This window comes from Sciurus carolinensis, chromosome 18 (genome assembly GCF_902686445.1).
Source record: "Sciurus carolinensis chromosome 18, mSciCar1.2, whole genome shotgun sequence".
NCBI classification, from domain to species: domain Eukaryota; kingdom Metazoa; phylum Chordata; class Mammalia; order Rodentia; family Sciuridae; genus Sciurus; species Sciurus carolinensis.
The window spans coordinates 33,158,937-33,179,496 of NC_062230.1; the positions used below are offsets into that span (position 1 = coordinate 33,158,937).

The 20,560-nt window shown below is 59.2% G+C and overlaps 1 protein-coding gene across 8 annotated transcripts in view; it reads right to left on the reverse strand.

Annotated features, from left to right (window-relative positions):
• Window positions 1-301: 301 nt before the first annotated feature.
• Ciita (class II major histocompatibility complex transactivator) overlaps window positions 302-20,560 on the reverse strand; it is a 48,077-nt gene continuing 27,818 nt past the window's right edge. For 4 of the 8 annotated variants that reach the window (XM_047533988.1, XM_047533986.1, XM_047533991.1 and 1 more), the window contains 15 exons: window positions 20,068-20,112; window positions 18,916-19,065; window positions 18,340-18,483; window positions 17,779-17,943; window positions 17,278-17,340; window positions 13,688-15,338; window positions 12,748-12,906; window positions 12,058-12,129; window positions 8,732-8,812; window positions 8,076-8,168; window positions 6,519-6,605; window positions 4,262-4,345; window positions 4,023-4,106; window positions 3,264-3,361; window positions 302-2,731 (listed from right to left, as the gene is read on the reverse strand). In XM_047533988.1, the coding sequence (XP_047389944.1) occupies window positions 3,286-3,361; window positions 4,023-4,106; window positions 4,262-4,345; window positions 6,519-6,605; window positions 8,076-8,168; window positions 8,732-8,812; window positions 12,058-12,129; window positions 12,748-12,906; window positions 13,688-15,338; window positions 17,278-17,340; window positions 17,779-17,943; window positions 18,340-18,483; window positions 18,916-19,065; window positions 20,068-20,112 (2,954 nt within the window). In that variant the 3' untranslated portion in view covers window positions 302-2,731; window positions 3,264-3,285. Of the gene's footprint in view, window positions 2,732-3,263; window positions 3,362-4,022; window positions 4,107-4,261; window positions 4,346-6,518; window positions 6,606-8,075; window positions 8,169-8,731; window positions 8,813-12,057; window positions 12,130-12,747; window positions 12,947-13,687; window positions 15,339-17,277; window positions 17,341-17,778; window positions 17,944-18,339; window positions 18,484-18,915; window positions 19,066-20,067; window positions 20,113-20,560 lie in introns of those variants that run through there. The other 4 variants (XM_047533989.1, XM_047533987.1, XM_047533990.1 and 1 more) reach the window with 3 other exon arrangements.

Below are 20,560 nucleotides of genomic sequence, written 5' to 3' on the forward strand. Positions count from 1 at the left end.
TCCCCCAAAGAAGTCGAAGTGCGAGTTGACATCTGAACCCCTTCCTCCCTAGGAAAGTGACCTATCGGCATCACACCACGCCTCTGACCTGGGGGGTTTTATTTTTGGTTTTTCCTTTTTTTAGGACTAGGGATTGAACCATTGAACCCAGGGGCACTCTACAACTGAGCTACCTTCCCAGCCCTTGTTATTTAATCAATTAATCAATTTATTTATTTTGCCACCTAGGATTGAACCCAGGGGTGCTCAACCACTGAGCCACACCTCCAGCCCATTTCATTTCATTTCCTTTCATTTTGAGACAGGGTCTCACTAAGTTGCTTAGGGCCTTACTAAGTTCCTGAGACTAGCTTTGAGCTTGGGATCCTCCTGCCTCAGCCTCCTGAGCCACTGGGATTACAGGCATGCACCACCCTGCTTGGCTAACATACCCACCTCTCATGATGACTTCATGTCAATCATAAAAAGTGCTCCCTGGGCTGATGCAGCCCCACGCCAGGACGTGGAGATTGGTAAGCAAAGCCCTGACGAGTGTGAAGCCCCTCGTTACCACCAGCCCAGGTGATTTTGTGCAGTGCACAGACTGCCCAATCACCCTGCAGCCCTTTAAATTTTGCTAAAATGTGAGAGCCACCAGGGTAGGAAACTCGAGCCCTTATTCACCATTGTACCCTCAGTGTATCGTTGTAGAAAGAATAAAGCAGAGTTGTGCTGGAAATGATCCATCCACCCCACAGGCACCCTGTGGGGTGCAGAGGGCACAGCAGTGAACAAAGCCAAGTTCCCTGCCCTTCTGGGGTCACACCCTAGGACAAGAGCAGACAACAGAAATAAGTACAAAAAGGGTAAAATAGTGACAGGCGGGGAGGGAGGCTTGTCGGCCTTCCTGGTGGGCTGCCCTTTGAGTACTCAAGGATGAGAAGCTCTGGGAAGAACATTCCAGGCAGAGGCAAGAGTGAAACACACAGCCGACCCTGGGAACTGTGTGCCAGGCTCTTTCTTAAATCTTCACTCGTCGAATCGCCATGTGACCCAGAGGTGTGACTCTGTCCATGTCACAAACAAGGAGACTGAGGCACAGAGAAGGCCCTTGCATAAGTGGTGAGCCAGACGTGGAGGCTAGGCCTCTAGCTCTAGAGTCTGTGCTTCCATCCCTTTAGGGTAGGAAGGGCTTAGTCTGGCACCTGGCACACAGTAATCACAGTCTCTAAGGTTTATCCAGGACTTACTGTGTCCCTTGGCCCCTCCCGACCCCAGCCCCCACTTGCTGGGAAGAGGAGCAGAGTTTGGGAACAGGCTGACCCTGTGGGCCTCGGGCTGGCATGCTGCAGCTGAACGATCTGCTTCCACTGCCGCCAGGAGAAGGCCAGCTGTCCCTGCGGGCAGACCACGCCACAGCGAAACACAGCAGCCCTGCCAGTCTCTTCTGGGCCTGCTGCCGCCAAGGCAGGGATCCAGCCTGGCTAAGGAAGGCCCTGGGACAGAGCGGCAGGGCGGGGGCAGGGGCCGAGGAGAGTGCGCCCTTTAGCGGAGCAGACGATGCCAGTGCTGCAACCTTGGCGGCCTGGAATATTGAGTTTCCCTGAACCTCGGGAAGCCACAGAGACAAGCCCTGCAGAGAAGGCAGGATGCGGGTGGGTGGGCAGCAGAGAGGCAGCCCTGTCCCGCTGGCTGGCTGACACAGGGCCCTGTGCCTCCTGCTAGGTGCTGAGGACACCGCCTGGTCCCGGGGCACTCTCCCTCCCTTTCCCTGTCCTCGGTCACTGCCTTTTCTCTCCATCTGGGTGACCACCCTGATGCCCAGCCACCAGCTATGAGGAAGCCCAAACTCGCCCTGTGGAGAGGTCCCCCGTCCTGGCCAGCTTGTATCACATGCCAGGCACACAGGTGAAGGGCCCCTCAGGCCACCCCTGCCCAGTCTTCAAGCTTTCCCAGCTGATGCCAAGGGAGACAGGTGGGCTGTCCCTGCCAAGTCCTGCCCAAATGAGTGTGCGTGCTCATTTAAGCCACTGTGTCTCAGGTGACGAGAGCGGCAGATACTCCAGATGGAAATCCTGGACCCAAACCCTGGACCAGCCAGTGAGACGGCGGGGCACGTTTATCGTGTAGTGGAAAGGAAGCCGCGGGGAGGAAGCGGAGGCGGGGCTCCGGGCGGCCTCCCTCCCTTAGTGCCGGCTGAACTCCAGTGTTCTGGCCAGGCCTAGCTTTGGCCTTGGCCAAAAGTCAGTGCAAACAGCGAGTACCACAGACCGAGAGCCGCTGCCACAGGGCCCCTGCCTCAGTCGGGGGCATTAGCAGGCCGGGTGGCCCACTGGTATCTTCACAGTGCCAAGTGGCCGCGGGGGTACTGCGGAGAGCAGCAGGAGTGCCCTCTCACCAGGCAGGCAGACACGAGGCTGCCTCACCCTTGACCCTGGCCTGGCCACGACTGTCCAGCAGTCTGCAGGTGCGGCTCAGGCCTCCTGGGTGGCCGTGGCTGCCTCCAGGCGCCTGCCTGTCTGCCAGGCTGGGAGCAGCTGAACATGGCTGGCATGTACTGGGCCCTAAAGGAGCAAGGGGCGGGGCCTGGATCTGCCGCAAAGGTGGGTTCATTCAAGGGCCGGATGGGGCCAGTCCTGAGCCAGCAGGAACCGGGTGCCAGGATGCTGAGGCTCATGGAATGGCCTGGAGAAGAGCTCTGTCCACAGTACCCAGTTCAAGGTCCAGTGCGATCAGTGTCCCGGAGTGTGCGCTGTGGGGGCCGGGACAGGAGAGGGAGTGAGCCGAAGCTTCAGGCCGGGCAGCCTGGACGCCAGGGGAGCGTGTCTCCTAGCCGGGGGCGGAGGGCCCATGGGAGGGGGGAGGGGCCGCAGTGACTACAGCACAGCCTGGGGAGGCGGGGGACATGGGGAGGGGACAGCTGTTTTCATAATGAGCTGCAGGAAGAGTGCGCTGCTATGAAGGCAAATCCAAGGGCGCTGGGGCAGCCAGCAGCCCCAACATCAGCTAGAAAGCCCTGGGAGCCCCAGGGAAGGGCTCCCCAGTGCTAAGGCTGCAGGATGTAGGTGGCAACTCAGCCTGACCTTCCCTAGACTCTAAGCTTCACCACAGGGAGGACCTACAGCCCAAGTTCCCAAGCCTGGAGGACTCCTGCAGGGAGCCGAGGGGATGCATGGGCCAGGAGTGGTCCCCCACCCCACCCTGCCCTTTGTACTGATCCCGCCTTCGCAGGGACACCAACCCCAGGTGTCCCAGGTTCTGTCCTCCTGAGCCCACCCGGTTACCTGGCCCAGAGCACAGCCAGGGTCATCTCAGGCTGATCCGGGAGTCCAGTTGCTGCAGGTGTTCCTGGACACCAAAGGGGATCGTGGGTGTCCACATTCTACAGGGAGAGATGGGCTCAGTGACCAGGCTAGTGGAGAGGACATGTCTGGGCTCTCCCGGGCCAACAGCTCCCAAATCCCCCCTCCTGCCCGGCCCAAACCCTTGGTGACTCCCCACCTGGCAGGGTGCAGACCCTGGGGGTAAGGAAAGCAGAGGCCTAGAGCTCTGAGCTCCTTGTGGTTCTGCTGCTGACTTGCTGTGTGACCTCAAAGGCGGGTTACTGCTCTGTGCCTTAAAGTGGGTCTTACCGGATCCACCCTATCCATCTTAGAAGACATGAGTATGTAAATCAGAGTGCTCCGGGAGAGTAGCAAGCACCATATGGGACATTCAACATCACTGTGGCTTAACAAAAAAGTAAGTCCGGACTGTGCGAAATCACCAGTTGCATGGGTCGAGAATGGCTGATTGCCGGCAATTTCCTACGGTTCATCCTGGTGAAGCAGTTACTGAACGTTTTGTGTGCCAGAACTGATCTAAAAGCTTTATTCACCTCGACTGGGTCAAACCTCATGAATTCTCTTGGGGTAGATGTCACCCCCCTTTACAGACGAAGAAACTGAGGCCAGGAAGCTGAGAGCAGGCTGGCACTCTGGTCCCGCCCCACCCCCACCCCTGGAGAATGGAGGGATTCCACCTGCAGGGCCACTGAGACTTACGCCAGTGTCTCCACGTGGGGGCACTTCCTCAGGCTGGAGGCCAGCTGCTGGGCACCCACAGTTGTGAACTTGTTATACTGGACACTGGGGAGAGAAACCTGTACTGACTCCTGGCCCCTGGGACCACCCTGCTCCAGACCTAGGCCACCACCCCAGGCTCTTCCCATGAGGCAGAAGGGCGACCCCCAGGCTCCTTGAGGCCAGAGCCGGCCACCCGCTGCCGAGATGCCCACACTCACTCCAGGACCCTCAGGGACACCATGTCCGGAAGCACCCGCGCCAGGCTCTCGGCTCCCAGGTCGCAGATAGAGTTATTGTACAAGCTGCCAGAGAAAGAGGTGGGGGCAGGGCTTTAGGGTGCCGAGGGTGAGGCTCAGGGCCCAGAGGGATCACGCTCATCTGGAACCACTGTCCCATTTTACAGAGGAGCAAACTGAGGTCCAGAGAGCTGAAGCTCTTCTCTGTGGTCACACAGTGTGGCCAGTGAAGCAGGAGGACTGAGAGGAAGTCGTTCTCTGGCTAAGAGTGTAGAAACTCTTGGGAGAACGGCTTCCTGGACTCAGGTCCCAGCGGCGCCTCTTGCTGCCTTGCCATCTTGGGCGAGTTACTTCACTCCCCTGAGACTCAGTTGCTCATCTGTAAAACGGACATGTTGAGTAATTGTGGGAAGAGCAAATAAGATCTCGGCGTGGACCCACTGTCAACTCTGGTTATGACTGTCTCGCGGGAGCCGCTGTGAGGCCTGCGGCGGTCACTGCAGCCAGCGTGACCAGCACTGCAGAGTCGGAGGAAGACCCAGCCACGGGCCGGCGTGGGTTTCTGCGGTAGGTTCATGGCTGGCACCGACTGACACGGCGCTGATTGGAGGAGGGCTCCCGAGCATCCTTCCAACAGGCCAGGGCTGCCGCCGTTCTGATTTCGGGGCCAGGCCTCTGCGGGGCTCGGCCTCAGCAGGCTGGGGCTAAATGCCAGCTAACTGCCCTATCGCAGCTCCATGCGGAGTGGGAACCGGGTGGGGACTTGGCCACTCTTTCTGAGGTTGGTCTTTGAACCCCGGAGGCCCCTTCTCAGGCAGGCAGAGTGACCTTACTGTACTTCACTGAGGCGGAGATGCACGTGTCCATTTGACCACCTTGAGGTCAGGACGTGTCTTTAACCAATGGAGCAACTGGGTGTGTCCGCAGCATTTTGCACTCTTAACAGTGTCTTGGGACGGGTGGCCTCCCAGGTTCCACTCTTAACGGGGTCTTGGGACGGGTGGCCTCCCAGGTTCCATGAACACAATGGTGCCTCACCTGCCTCTCCATTCACACTGCAGAAACACAGGCGTGCCCACGCCCACTGACCCGCTGACCACCCCTGCATGATCTGCACTGTGGCCTTTCCCACCACAGCTGCCGTCCTGTCCCTCCTTCGGGCCCTGAAACCCAAATCTCTTCGCCACCTGTGGGCCTTTGCATCTGCCACTCCCACCTCCAGAAGTGCTTCCCCTACCTTCCCATGGAAGGGTCCCTTTTCAGAACCCCCGGCCCCTCCCTGGTGAATTTGGGGATACTCCCTGTTGCACTCTGCTGGGCCGTGTGAGTTTCCCTCACAGCATAATCCACTCTTTTAAAATGTTCTATTTATGTGTGTGCTTACTTTCTTACTATGCAAGGAACTTGAAAGCAGCAAGCGCATCTGCCTTGTTCATGGCTGTAGCTAGTTCCTAGCACTGTTCTGGCCCTCTGTTCATGTTAGAGAATACTGATGCCTGGCACAACTCTGGTATATAGACTATGAGTTGTACAGTACACAACCTGCTCAGCTGCACCCTGGGCTCCTTGCTGGAAAGATACATGAATGAGTACCCATGGACCCATGGACCAGAGACTATCTTCCCTGGAATCTGACTCTGGTGGTCCTCAGCAAGTGAGGAGACCTTGGGAAGGGAAGGGAGGTTCCCCCAGACTGGAGAGCTAGGAGAGCTGGCTGTGCTGAGCTGAAGGACTGCCCCTCTGGCCCAAGCTCGGTCCCCTCGGTCTCTGGTACCACACTGCAGCTAGCAGCTATTCAGAGCAAGAGGTGCTATGCCGAGACCTACCAGGAGGTGGCAGTGTAAGCACTGGCTGGCACCACCCCGGGAGCCACCACCCTGGACTCCAGAAAAGCCTAGTCCTGCCATCCTGTCTGGGAAGGGACCACTACCCCTGGCTCACTAGCGGCAAGCATTGTGTCAAGCGCTTTGCACGAGCCACTGGGACGGTTCCCATTTTCCAGAGGAGGAAACCAGCTCAGACGAGGAAGAGACTCCCCCAGATTCTTCCACTGGGCCCTGCAGATCCTCCTGTTCAGGGCCACAGTGATGCCCATCTCCAGGGAGTCCTGTTCAGCTGGATTCTAGCTGGTGGCCTTCCTGGTGTCGGGCAAGGTGGGTGCAGCGTAATGGCCTAGAGCTATTGCCTCCAGGGTCCTCTGGCCTCCCCGGCCTGCCAGCTCAGCACTAGGCCCACTCACCTGAGCCTGAGGAGGGACGCAGCGAGTGAGGGCAGGGCCTCGGCCAGCTGGCAGGCCCCCACGTCGGTGATGCTGTTCTGGGACAGGCTGCAGGGAGACAAGGAGGCGGAGGCTGAGGACCAAACTTGCCACCTGCTTCCCCTCAGCCTCCATCCATCTGCCTGGCTAGGCTGCAGCAGAGCCAGGAACTCTCTTCCTCACAGGGTGGCCTGAAGCCCCCAAAACGTACAGCGACAGTAGCGTGGGGTGAGGGGTGAGGTGTGGGTGGGAGAGAGAGTGGGCCTCCCCCGCCTGCTTTATGATTGATAGAGTCCCCTCTTTCCCCTCGGGGCCTTCGAGTAGTTAAATAAATGTCTGTGCTTTAGTGGTTGCCTCTTCAGGCAGGTGCTGGGCTCTACAAGGAAAGGAAAGCCATATCCCTTAGCAGTACTGAGCACGTAGTAAGTGCCCAATAAGAACTGAAGGGAGGGAGAGGGAGGACTGAGTGTGGGAGACCACAACACTGTGAACCATGGGCCATGTCCCCAGGGGTCTACGGTCAGGGAGACCACTGAGGGAGCTCTGGTGAATCCTTTGGCCATCCCAACCTTGGAGGAATGTGTGGACAGGTTTTGAGGCCACCTAGGTTCAGCAAAAACAAGCATGTCAAGCCTCCTGCACCTTATCTCTCTCCAATTTCCCAAAGCCCGGGGCAGTTCAGTGATATTGGTTTTGGTGGCATGTGCCTGTAATGCCAGCTACTCCGGAAGCTGAGGCAGGAGGAGCATAAGTTTGAGACTAGCCTCAGCAACTCAGCGAGACCCTCTCCTGAAATGGAAAATAAAAAAGGCTGGGGATGCAACTCAGCGCAGAGCACCCTGGGTTCAGTCCCCAGTGCCGTGAAGAAAACAATTAGTGTTTCAATAATAATGTTGTCCTGAAAATCTATCACTCCTATTTCACCCCCTCAAGAAAATTCTCTGTCACTGAACCTCGTTTACTTTCCTTACTGTAATTGCAGGTTTATTTACTTGTTTGCCTCTTGGTTATCACGTCTCATCACTAGAATTTTGGATCCTTGAGGTCAGGGGACTTTTTTTGGTCTTGTTTAAAGCTGAATCTTCAGAGCCTATGAGGTGCCTGCAGTAGCAAGTGTCCCTTTAACAGTTGTTGATTAAGTGATTGGGTGAGTGGATGATTAAATAAACGATTGAAGGAAAGAGTGAATGAGTGAGTGAATGAATGACTGGATGAATGAGTGAGTAAATGAATGAATGTGGATGAATGAATGAGTGAGTGAATGATTGCATGAATGAGAGAATGCTGGATGAATGAGTGAATGAGTGAATGAATCAATGATTGCATGTTTGATGAATGAGTGAGTAAATGACTGTGGATGAGTGAATGAGTGCGTGAATGATTGAATGAATGAATGAATGAACGGCTGGAGGATGAATGAGTGCTGAATGGACGAGTCCCTGAACTGAAGGATACATGGTAGCCAGAGCGGGTGAGAGCCACACTGATGGAGTGGGCTGTGGGCGGTGGCAGCAGCCAGGGCAGGCGTGGGGCACTCACTTGAGCGTCTCCAGGGCCTTCAGCTGAGGGAAGACGGCGGCGAGCTGCGCGACCCCCTGGTCCCCGATCTTGTTCTCGCTCAGCGAGTCCAGGCTGCAGGTGCGATCGTGGGGCTGTCAGTCAGGGTCTGGGGAGCACCTGGCCCTCCCCCAGCACTGGCCTCCTCCCACCAGGCACCTCCGCCTGCCGCCCCGAGGGCCAACAGCCCCGCTCCGGGCTGAGAGTCGCCCTCAGGACCTGGCCAGGGACGAGGTCGAATCCCAGACAGCAGAATCCTGAAGAGCCCGAGCGCCTGGCCACCCCTCGACCTCTAGGAGTTTCACTGTGAAGTGGGATGGCTTCTCCCACCTCCCAGGAGGTCATTGCCAAGGGCAGCAGAAGAGGTCCTGAGTAAGTACAGGACTTTCCGAGGTCCCCGGGAAGCCAAGACTTTTTCTTTCTTCTTTTCTTTTTTTTTTTTTTTTTTTTTTTCTTTTTCCAATTGGGCTTCTCCTCTGCCGCCCCTTCCCTGCAGTGGGGTCACCTGGTCACTCACACTAGCCATGCTGAGGAAGCACTGGGGGGGGGGTGGACAGGGACAGAGAGCAGGCTCTTTCCTTCGCACTTGCCTGGGGACAGGGTTAGGCAGAGGGAGGGGTCGTAGGGTCTTTACTCACTCCAGGTGCTGAAGGGACGAAAAGGCAGGAAGAATCTTTGCCAGTTTGGGAAAAGCCTGGGGGCCCAAGAGGGGGCCCAACCTAGGAGGCAAGGAGCAGGGGTCAGACCCCACACGGCTGGTGCCTCTGTCCAGCCCCAGGGTGCAGCAGAGAGGGCACCAAAGCCGGGCACGGCACATGGCCCTTTCCCGCATCCCCAGACCTTACCGCCCCCACCCCTGCAGTGGCCCCAACGCTTCTGCCCCACAGGAGCCCCACATTCACAAGCCCCCACAGGAGGCCACTGGCTCTGGCTCCCCAGCCGTCCTCTCTGAGCAGGGAGCCACTTCTCACTCCTGCTGACCGTCACATACACCCACGACATATCCAGATGCCAGCCTAGGACCACTCCCAGGGACACATCAGAGGGCTTACTTGTCTTTCCATCTGAATGACAAAAAGGACCATTCTGAGCACTTATTGTGTACTCGGCACGTGCTGGGTCCTTCCATCAGCTTCGGTGTCACTGAGTTTCCTGACTCTGAGCTAAGGGCTCTTCTTAGTCCCACTTTATAGATGGGGAAGTTGAGGCACAGAGAGGTCAAATAACTCACACAAGGTCACACAGTCTGGATTGACATTTAGACCAGACATCAAAGGAATGAGAAAATAAGGGAAATGAAGGACTGTTTTGTTTTTAAAATCTAGTTAAATACATTCAATGTGAAGAGCAGTCTTTTAGTCTGAAATTATATCTTTTGAGCTTTTTTGATATTAAAATAATTCTTTGATAAAATTATGGTGCCACCAGCAGTTATTTTGTTTGTTTGAACAAACAGAGTTGGTGAAAATTAAAAGATAATAATTGCACATGGTCACTTAAATTCATTCTGAAATGTTCTCAGTCTCTGAAGTCCCAAACCCTGGGAATGTGGAGCCTCTGGAAAAGACCACAGGATGGATCAGAGCTTGGCTCCAGCATCCGCACCCACCTGTGCCAGGGGTCATGGCAAATGCCTCCACTGTCCAGTCTCTGTCTCCTTGAAAACTTAGCAACAATCTCAAGAGGTCGTCAAAAGATTAAGGAGATCATATCCCATATTCACTGTTTGCCACCATGTGCCAGGCCCAGGGGAGGGAGTCACCAACAAAACCCACAGGAACCTCTGCCTTGAGCCTGGCGCCATGGCACACGCCTGTCATCCCAGAGGCTTGGGAGGCTGAGGCAGGAGGATTGCAAGTTTGAGGCCAGCCTCAGCAACTTAGTGAGACCCTGTCTCAAAATAAAAAACCAAAGGGCTGGAGTGTTGCTCAGTGACAAAGCCCTCCTGGGTTCAATCCCCAGTACCCTACCACCACCACCAAAGAGAGAGAGAGAAAGACAGAGAGAGTGTACAGGCAATGAGATGAGGGTAAAGAGGTACTGGGGCTGATTCTGGGAAAGACCCTGATTACAGGGGCTGTCCTTGCAGAGTTCCAGCTGCCTGACCTGATGGGTACAGTGGCAGCCAGAGCAGATGCCCAAAATAGTCCCTTCCTTCCTTCCTTTCTACTTCCTTCCTTCCTCAGAACCTCCTCTGAGCCTGTGGTCTCCAGGTGGCTGTTCACCCTGCTCTAGACTGTTCCACCCCAGGGCTGCTGGTCCCCAGAGCTCAGTTCCGACCTTGAACTAGGGGATTTTTAAGCTGAAAATAATTCAGCACCAGAAGGAGCCCCCAGTGATTGTCCTCAGACATTTCCTCTTTTCAGCAAAGTGTTTACCTCTGCATAAATTTGGCACCTTGTCTTTGGTTCAAAACAAGAGACACCTGGCTTCTCCTGGGGGTGTGTGTGGGGGAACAGCAATGGAGGAGCTGACGGCCCGTTGGTGGTCAGAAGAGGGACTGTGGGGGAGTCACTGGCCTCACTGGGCCTCAGTGTCCTGATCTGTCAAATGCAGGCGTTCATGCCTGCCTCCCAGAGCAGCTCTTGAGATGAGCGAGGCATATACAAAATGCACTGAGCTCCTCATAGGCACCTAACGAGGACGGAACACTAACTTAGTTTGTTCCCTGGTTGGAGCCCAGAGCCAGGCTGACCTTTTATGACACTGGATAAGCCATTTGAATTCGGGCCTCAGTGTTCCCATCTGTACAAGCGGGAGATGCGATAATACCCTGGAGGAGGATCACAAGGGATAATGGGGGGGGGGGCGGTGCATTGAAAATTGAAAAGCTGCGTTCCTGACCTAAACAGCTCAGTCAGGGCCCATGAGCTGGTGGCTGCCATGCCGTAGTGTCCCCAGAATCCACAGTCACCCCGGCTGCCCTGCCCAGAATGGTCTCTCCCTGCCTGGCTACACATAGGATGATCACCTGGCCCAGTTCGCCTGAGACCAAGGGGTGTCGCGATGCTACAACCAGGCCGGTCCCAAGCAAGCTGGGCTGTCCTTCACCCCAGCTGCACATCTAGAGCTCCTGGGAGCCGGGCTTGGGGCCACAGGCGTGTAATTCCCGCAACTCTGGTGGCTGAGGCCGGAGGGTCGCAAGTTCAAGGCCAGACTGGGTGACTTAGTGAGCCAAGGCGCTGACTCAAAATAAAGAAATAAAAAGAGCTGTGGCTGAAGCTCGTGGGTATGGACGAGCGCGTGTGGTTCAGCCTCACACACACACACACACACACACACACACACACACACACACGCCCCGCTCCTTGGAGGCCTCGGAACTGCGGGGAGAGTCCCTGGGTTGGAGGGGGGTCTGGCCGCCCAGACTTGAGACCACCAGTGATTCTCATAAGCGGCAGGGCTGAGGACCAGCGCCTGGAGGTGGGCAGACCCCCAGGCTCGGAAGGTGGTGGCCGGTGGCCGGGGTGTGCATCCCCTGGGGAGGCCGTCCCTTGCGGCAGAAGTCAGCGAGCTCACGCGTAAATAAGAGGCCTTGTGTGGCCCTCGCCGCTGTGGCCCTAGAGGCATCCCCAGCAGGAGGCCGTGGCCCGGGGCACACAGGAGCCTTCCCAAGCCCTCCTGAGCGGCAGTCCCGCAGGCCTTCTCCCCTGCCCCGCTGGGCACCGCCTCCCCACTGCGCTCATTCTTGTCCCTTGGCCAAGCTCCAGGGCAGACACCACCTCTCCACAAGTCCCCTGGACCTCCAACTGAGGACGGCCCCTCAGCCACTCCAGGCAGCGATCAAAAGAGTGCTGGTCGGTGAACGGGAGCGACCTCATTATCCAGCACATGGGTCGGACTCTCCAGTACTTGCCCAACCAGGCACCCGGCTTTGGAAACCAGTAGGAATGATCCCGGAGACCTCCGGAGCACGGCTGGGAGGAAGCGTGGGCTCCTCCAGGCAGCCCTGCCCTTCACTTACGCAAACTCCAGCTTCTTCAGGTCCCGGACAGCAGGCAGGGCCCCCGGGGCATCTTCAGAGGAACTTCTCAGCCTAGAGAGAACAGGCGGTCTCAGGGGGAAGGGCCTCTCCTGTCGCTGAGCCCCTTACTGGCTGCCCCGTGCCCCCAACTCTCTGGAAGGACGGACTTCCTGGGGGCTATGTCGCCCTCCACTAAAAAGACAAACACCAGGACTGTGCGTCCCAGGGGAAGGAGGCTCAGAATCGGCCCTGGCAGCACCCGGCCCAGGCGGCACGCAGCAGGTGCTCACGCGTTGTGCGGTGAAGGAGTTAGAGCCAGCTGACTTGTTCTGTGGCCAGGTTTCCTTTGCCCTCTGGACCTGGGCTCTGCCATCTTTAAAATGGCATGACCCAGGTCCTGGGTTTCTAGGTGCGGAAAGGCACCCTTGGCACCTCCCAGCAGAGGGGTTTCTCCTTGGCCTTAGCCAAAAAGAATTTAGCACCCGATGGCAAGTTCTGACCCAAGCAAAAAGTAAAACTGTGGAGTTCTGCTGGTGTAGACCACGGCAAGGGGTTCTGGGTACCCACTGCCCAGGAGAAGGGCGCAGGTGTCTCAAAGGAGCAGAGGCACTGGAAATGCCACAGCAAGCTTGTCAATGGTTCCTGCACATCCTCAGCCTGCACGGCCTGGGCCACGCCCCATCCTCTCACCTCTGGGTCTGCACCAGGTTGCCCAGATCTTCCACATCCTTCAAGGACTTGGCCTTAAATGGCTCAATGGTGAACTTCTCCTCAGTTGCCTGGAGTAGCTGGGTCTCCCCACGCTGCTGCAGGGACTCCCACAGCCCCATTGTATCGCTCAAGGCGGCCCTGTGGAGGGAGGGCCTCAGACCCAGGCACAGTGACCGGGCTAGACCGTAATGGAGGGGCAGCTCTATGAAAAAAACCTCCTGCCCACTCAGTTACTTTACTGCCTTAACTTGACTTCCACCTCTTCCAGAAAGTTATGACCACTTCAACCCTTAATGATTCCTCCTTTCTGAAAACTCTCACAGTGATATTGTTTCCCTTTTTGCTTTGGCTACTAGGAAGCTCAATGTTAAATCTGGGGCACAATTGGGTCAGATGTACATTTTGGGTAAAGTATGTTTAGAGGGAATCCAGCAACAATTCCCTGGAGATTAAGATGAAGGGCTCAGATCGTAGAAGGGCTTGAATGAGCCAAATGAAGGAATTAGACTTCGTCCTGAGGGTGATGGGATGCCCTTGGGGGTTATAAGCAGAGGATATGATCAGATGCAAGTTCTGGGAAGACTGTTTTGGTGGCTGAAAATAAGTAGAGTAGAAGAGGATACAGTGGAGGCAGAGAGGCCAAGGGGAGGCTGTGCCTTCAAGCAGTGGCTCCATCGGGGTCGGAACCCAGGTCAGCCTTAAACTCGAAGCCTGGCCCTGTACCTGGACTTGAGGGCCTGCTGATATCGGCTGGAAGAGTGACTCCACCCGCTCCGGCTGTGCCCAGCTGCCCCTCTCAGCCTGTCTCCATGCTCGCGGGAGGAGCCCATTCGGCAGGCCCCTCACCGTCGTCCACGCTAACAAGCGACAGTGACGCACCCAGCAGAAGGGAACTCCTTCCCCGTCCCCTGCCCCCCACCTGAAACGGGTGACAGAGCCGAGTCCCACGAGGCTCTCCAGGCCGGAGGGGTCGATGCCCGTTCCACGTAGGTCCAGGGTGAAGTCCCGGCAGGCCGCGCTCAGGGCCTCGCCCAGCACGTGCGCGTCGGGAGGCGAGAGCCGTGTGCCCAGGAAGGAGAGGCGCGCCGGGAGCTCCCGCACCACGTGCTGCCAGATGCCGGCCTCCTGGGCCTCCCACGCACAGTGCAGCAGCTCCAGCAGCCGCCTGGCCCGCAGCGCGCCGGGCTGCAGCCGCTTCAGGTACCTGGCCAGCGCCCTCTGCTTCCGGTCTGCAGAGGAGGCCTCGGCGGGCGCCACCAGGGCTCCCAGGCAGCCGTCGCGAGGCTGAAAAACCAGTCCGGCCAGAAAGCGGGGCACGGCCTCCAGCCAGTTGTCATAGGGCCTCTTCTTCCTCGGGGTCAATGCCAAATACTGCGGCAGCTCCTTGTCCTTGATGTCGCTGCTCAGGGCCAGCCACAGGGCCCCCAGGAAGCACTGGAGGAGGAAGCTGGAGAAGGCCAGCTCCGCCTCGGCAGCCCCCGGGACTGGCCGCACCAAGCCTCCGGCCACAGCCCAGGCCCTGGCCTCCTGGGATGGGAGCTGGCCCTCCCGCACAGTGCCCTGGTGGGCGCGGCCCATCTCCCAGGCCAGCTTGGCCAGTCCTGCCAGGGCCCCCGGGGGGCTGCCCCGGGCCACAGGGCCCAGCAGGCCAACATAGAGTCCCGTGAGCGTGGAGGGCAGCTCGGCCTGGTCCCCCAGCTCCAGCAGGGCCTCGGAGAGCTGGCACACTGCCCTGCAGATGGCGGGGCTGTGGCTGTGACTGAGGAGGAAGGGCCGGTCCCGGAGGAGGGCCAGGGCCCTCTCTGGGTGGTCCGTCACCTCTGAGTTCTCAAAGTAGCGCCTCACGTAAGCCTGGGTCTGCTCAGCCGAGAAGCCAGCCACCTCGAACAGCGCGTCGGCCTTGCTCAGGATCTGGGCCAGGCGGCCGCGGGGCCGGGCCGTGAGGAGCAGGGTGCAGCCTCGCAGAAGCTTCCGCTGGAAGACCGCGGCCAGCAGCCCTCTGAGGGACCCGCGCTCTGCAGGTGCCTGTCCGCCGCTGCCGTGCAGGAAGCCATCGTGGGCCTCGAGCTCCTCAAAGGCGTCCAGGGTGAGCAGCACGCGGTCGGGCCTCCTTAGGATGTGCCTGAAGACCACGTCGTCCACGGCCAGCGGCTGCGGGCCCAGGGAGCACAGCAGGTCCCGCAGGTGGAAGGCGTCCCCAGGGCGGTCCAGGCAGCGGCAGGGGACGCAGAAGACGAAGTCGTACTGTGGAAGCTGGCCGCGGGCCCAGGCCCGGCTCACGGCCCGCGCCCAGTGGCTCTTCCCCTGCCCCGCCTTGCCCAGCACGGCGATCACTTGAGTTTCCCGAGGCCGTCGGCCGTCGCTGGCAGTCCGCAACACCTCGGCCAGACCCCCGCGGGCCGGCTGCCGCTCTGCCCAGTCCGGGGTGGCCAGCTCCCTCTCCTGGCTCTTGTTGCTGCCCTTCTCCAACCTGGCGCTCACCAGATCCACCTCCACCATGATGCCGTCCGGGCCTGCGGGCTCGGCCCTGTACCTGTCCCGCAGCCAGCTGCAGAACCGCTGCACCGCCTCTGCAAAAGCGCCGGCGCCTCCGGGTCACGGGCTCGCGGGGGCAGGCCGGTCCTTCACCCGTCCCCACAGCCTCCAGCGAGACACTGGCTCTCCTTCACCCAGCCACGTCCACTCATCCCTCATCTGGGCTGCTGGGCTGCCTTTCCCTTCCTTCCTTCTCTCCTTCCTTCTCTCCTTCCTTCCTCCCTTCCTCTGTCCTTCTCTCCTTCCTTCCTTCCTCCCTTCCTCCCTTCCTCTGTCCTTCTCTCCTTCCTTCCTTCCTCTGTCCTTCTCTCCTTCCTTCCTCCCTTCCTCTGTCCTTCTCTCCTTCCTTCCTTCCTCTGTCCTTCTCTCCTTCCTTCCTTCCTCCCTTCCTTCCTTCCTTCCTTCCTCCCTTCCTCTGTCCTTCTCTCCTTCCTTCCTCCCTTCCTTCCTTCCTTCCTTCCTTCCTTCCTCCCTTCCTTCCTCCCTTCCTCTGTCCTTCTCTCCTTCCTTCCTCCCTTCCTTCCTCCCTTCTTCTCTCCTTCTCTCCTCCCTCCCTCCCTTCCTCCCTCCCTTCCTCGGTCCTTCTCTCCTCCCTCCCTCCCTTCCTTCCTCCTTTCCTCTGTCCTTCTCTCCTTCCTCCTTTCCTCTGTCCTTCTCTCCTCCCTTCCTCGGTCCTTCTCTCCTCCCTCCCTCCCTTCCTTCCTCCTTTCCTCTGTCCTTCTCTCCTTCCTCCTTTCCTCTGTCCTTCTCTCCTCCCTTCCTCTATCCTTCTCTCCTCCTCCCTCCCTTCCTCCCCTCCCTTCCTCGGTCCTTCTCTCCTCCCTCCCTCCCTTCCTTCCTCCCTTCCTCTGTCCTTCTCTCCTCCCTCCCTCCCTTCCTTCCTCCTTTCCTCTGTCCTTCTCTCCTTCCTCCTTTCCTCTGTCCTTCTCTCCTCCCTCCCTCCCTTCCTCCCTCCCTTCCTCTGTCCTTCTCTCCTCCCTCCCTCCCTTCCTCCCTCCCTTCCTCTGTCCTTCTCTCCTCCCTCCCTCCCTTCCTCCCTCCCTTCCTCTGTCCTTCTCTCCTCCCTCCCTCCCTTCCTCCGTCCCTTCCTCTGTCCTTCTCTCCTCCCTCCCTCCCTCCCTCCCTCCCTTCCTCTGTCCTTCTCTCCTCCCTCCCTCCCTTCCTCCCTCCCTTCCTCGGTCCTTCTCTCCTCCCTCCCTCCCTTCCTCCCTCCCTTCCTCGGTCCTTCTCTCCTCCCTCCCTCCCTTTCTCCTTTTTGCATTATTGGGGACTGAGCTCAGGAAGCTCTGCCCGGGGCCACATCCGCAGCCCTTCATACTTTTCATTCTGCGACAGGGTCTGGCTGGGCCGCCCAGGCAGGCCTGGAACTCGCCGTCCTGCAGAGCCCCTGTGGACTGGGGTTACAGGTGTGCCCCTCACACCTGGGCTGCCATGCCATTTCTTATTCCCTCCTCACTCAGTAATGTTGGGCCTCACTCTCTGGGAAGGGCGGGGTGGGAGGAGGTCTCAGAGTCCCCACAGTGTGACTTGCGTGTGCGCCTTCCTCTCCTGACTCTACTGCTTATTGTGATCTTGAGTATGCTGCACACCCCGCTGGGCCTCAGTCTCCTCATCTGTAAAATGGGGCTAATACTGGGGTTGTTGGAGACTTTGAAGACTCAGTACATGCAAGGCGCTTGGGTGAGCACCGTCCGTCACTCCCGGGTGCTCTGACTTCCCTCAGCCACGCTCCCCTTTCATTCTCTCAGCCTCCCAAATGCACTGTCAGCCCCTATGCTAGGTGGTGATCAGGGATGTGGGCTTCCCGAGGGGCAGGTTCCTGGTAGGCGTCCCACAAGCTAGCTTTGGAGGGATGCTGGACAATGGCAGCATCAAGTGAGTGACTGAGTGAGCCCGTCAACACATCAGGGACCACAGAAGCCACCTGAGCTTCTGCGTGCAGCGCCCAGGACAAGAGACCCTGCCACCACTCACCAGGCCATTTTGGAAGCTTGCTGGAGACCTCTGGGGCTGTCTGGCCTGGGGATCCTTTGTCCTCTGGAGATGGAAAAGCCAGCATCAGTTAGGGCTTGGGGAGCTCCCTCCTCGGGGTCACTCGGTCCTCACTCCCGCATCCTCCAAGTTGAGGTTACAAGATGGTGGCCAGAGGCTGTACGCTATGGCCAGCTGTACTTTTAAAGATCTCCCCACTGTTTTAAAACTCACGGTGTCTACGTAAAAACCCGGGTTTCCAGCTTCGGGGGATCTGGCCACACTGGGTCTGCTCCCTGCAGTCGGGGCAGGACGCGGACTCTCCGCTCCCGAGCGGCCCTCACCCGCGACGCTCCTCCCTGGAGCCCTTGCCTCTGACCCGCTCACCCACGGACAGCACCTGCCAGCCCCTGCGAGAGGAGCTGACGTGGCCCGTCTTGCGGAAGCTCCTTCCCCGGTCCTCAGTGATGCCTTGTGACACTCACAGGCCCCGGGGGTCCTCACCCGTCCCAGGTGCACGGGAGGTCAGGGCTGATTCAGGCATGCTGGGCAGGTCAGCTGCAGACGGAGCGAAGGGGCTGGTGGAGCCCGGCCGGGCGGGGGACTTCAGGAGGCCGTGGATGGCAGGGCCGCTGGAAGGTAGTGCTTGGCTGGTCGGGGACATCTCACCTACGTTGAAGGTAGAGAGGAAACTTGCCTTTCCTGGGCCTAGCCACGACCTCACAGCGTGGCAGGCCGGCGGGGACCATCTCAAGACAAATCAGAGCAAGTGTAAGGGTGCCACCCGAGGGTCGGGGCATACTGAAGGAGGGAGGAGACGCCCGGCCTGCATGCACCTCTGCGTTTGCCTTGTTAACCTTCAGAGTCAGAGAGGCAAGGTGACCAGGGAGGGCTGCCCGGCCGCCTCGGGGAGCGCCACACCCTGCTTTGGGTTTTGAGAAGTGGGGGTAGAGAAAGGCCTGCTGGGACGAGAAGCGCGAGAAGGTGCCGCAGGCCATGGCCAGACGCCTGGCCGGGCGGACGAGGTCAGGGAGCCATCGGGTGGGGCAGGCCTCCCTCACTCACCGTGGCAGATGAATACACTGGAGAGACCTGTGCTGGGCCCTGAGATGTGCCAGAGTCCCTGGGGCAGAGCAGGCAGCACGGAGACAATCTGGATGGGCCCAGCAGGAAGGTGCAGGCGGCTCACCGCCGCCCCCGAGGAAGGCTCTGCAAGAGACGGAGCGGGTGGGCTCTTCCGCTGCCCCTGTCCTCTAACTGGTGACGATGAGGTTCGTGTCTGGCCCTCCCAGGGTGCTCTAGTTTCCCTGAGAGCAGCAACTGAGCCTGTGTGGCAGTGGTGATGTCCCCAGCTCCTAGCAGGGGGCTGGTAGGGACAAGGTGCCTCGTGAGGAGGTGATGAAGGAACAGACTGGCCGGTGCATCCCCTGGTTGGTGGAGATTCCCTCCTGGGCCTCCCAGGGACGTGATTCCTTCCCAGTTTCCAGCAGGGACTGAGAGGGACGGGACTCTGAGAATGAGCTGACTGGGGCCAAGGTCCATGTCACTGGGTGGGGTGTTCCCGTTGCTGGCACCCCCGCCTCACCAACTGCTGGACCACATCCCGAGGCAGAAGCCCACCCTCCCTGGTCCCCTGCTTACCGGGCAGCGGAACAGCCTTCTCTGGGTGGCTCTGGCTAGGTGCTGGCTCCTGGTGGAACAGAGCAGCTGGCAGGCTGGGCAGGGTCGGGGGGTTGCTTGCTGGTCCCACCAGGAAACTGCCAGTCACTATGGGCACAGCAGGGACCTCGGCTGGGGGACGGGGGCTGTGTTAGAGGGGGCTGAGACCTGGGTGGCTCCCAGAGGGCCCCTCCTGGGCTGGGAGGTCCCCTGGCTGTTAGAGGGCACGCCTGTCCTGGCTGTGGCTGAGCTGGTCGGCCCCGCTCTGGGCAGGTAGCTCCCAGTTCTCCAGCTCTCTGGGCCTGGAGAGCTTCCCGAGCAGGACCCCAGAGGCCCCACTGAGATCTGGGGGCGGAACAGGACCTATGAGCAGGCTGTGGTCTCTGGGCCCCCAGCCCTCAGCTCTGCCTAGAGAAGGGCAGGGGTATCCCAGCCCCCATTATCTCCTGCATTTGTGAGGGGACCCCTGGGCGTTCCTCGGTCTGGAAGCCCTCTGAGAACAGGGACCACTTCAGCATTCTGGGGTCTTCGTGGGCAGAGCTCCTGTCTCCACCGTCCGATGGTGGGGCTTGGAGGGAGGACCCCACCTCCCCCATGGGGTTGGTAGCTCCCTAAGGACAGAGACCACCTCTTCATCATCCTGGGGTCCTCATGGCAGGACCCGTCTCCACCATCAGAAGGGAACTTTCTGGGGTGGGGGGGCTAAGCTTCCTCCATCAGCCCCTGAGCCTTTATTCCGGTCTGTTCTCCACTCTGGGCTGGCCTCTACCTTTTCCATAGCAACTGGGTGGAGGGGGAGGAGGAGGAAGCCAGGAAAGAAGCTTCTAGTGGAAGATGGTGAGCTGGGGGTAAGGCAGTGAGGCGGGGTGGGTTCCAGCTCCGACTTGGGGCAATGAAGAGGAGAGGCAGAGGTCGTGTGGGGAGAGGCCGAGTCTCCCAGCAGCCCTCACCCCGCAGGACGTGGGCTAAGCTGTCCTGATCTGGGTTTGAATCCCACTGCCTCTCACCCGCTGTGTGATCTCGGGCAGGTGACTTCACCTCTCTGAAAGTCAGCTTTCAATGCTGGTTTTACAGGCACTTGAGGAGCCCAACTGCCCAGCCTCAGACTCTCCTGGGCCCACCTGCCCCACTCACCTAGCTTCCTGTGCTTCAGGTCTGTGGGATGCTCCTCTGAGAAAGCTGCAGAGAGAGCAACCGTCAGCGGCCCCAGGGAAGCCTGCCCCAACCAGGATGGGGCTCACAAACCCCAGCAGGCCCGCGGCTTGGCCTTAGCAGCTGGGAAGTGGCCTCGGGGGTCCCATTCTCCTTCCTTTAAATGCACTGGCCCCTGTTCCTCAGCTGGAGCCCAAATCCCAGGGAGAAGCAGCGGGCAGGGGGCCGCGGAAGAGGCAAGGCCGCGGAAGAGGCGGGGCTGCAGAGGTGGCGGCCTGGGTTACAAAACCCAAACCAAGCAGCCCCCGGAGCGCCTACACCACGGCCTCGCTCGGCCTTTGGTGTCCATCCAAATCAGAGGTGGTGGGCCCCACGTTGCCGGCGCCCTGGAGACAGGCGACTGCCGAGCCCTTGGCGCAACCCCGCGTCCCTGGCAAGGGCAGCCCGACAGAGGCTGGGGCCTGGGATTGAGCTG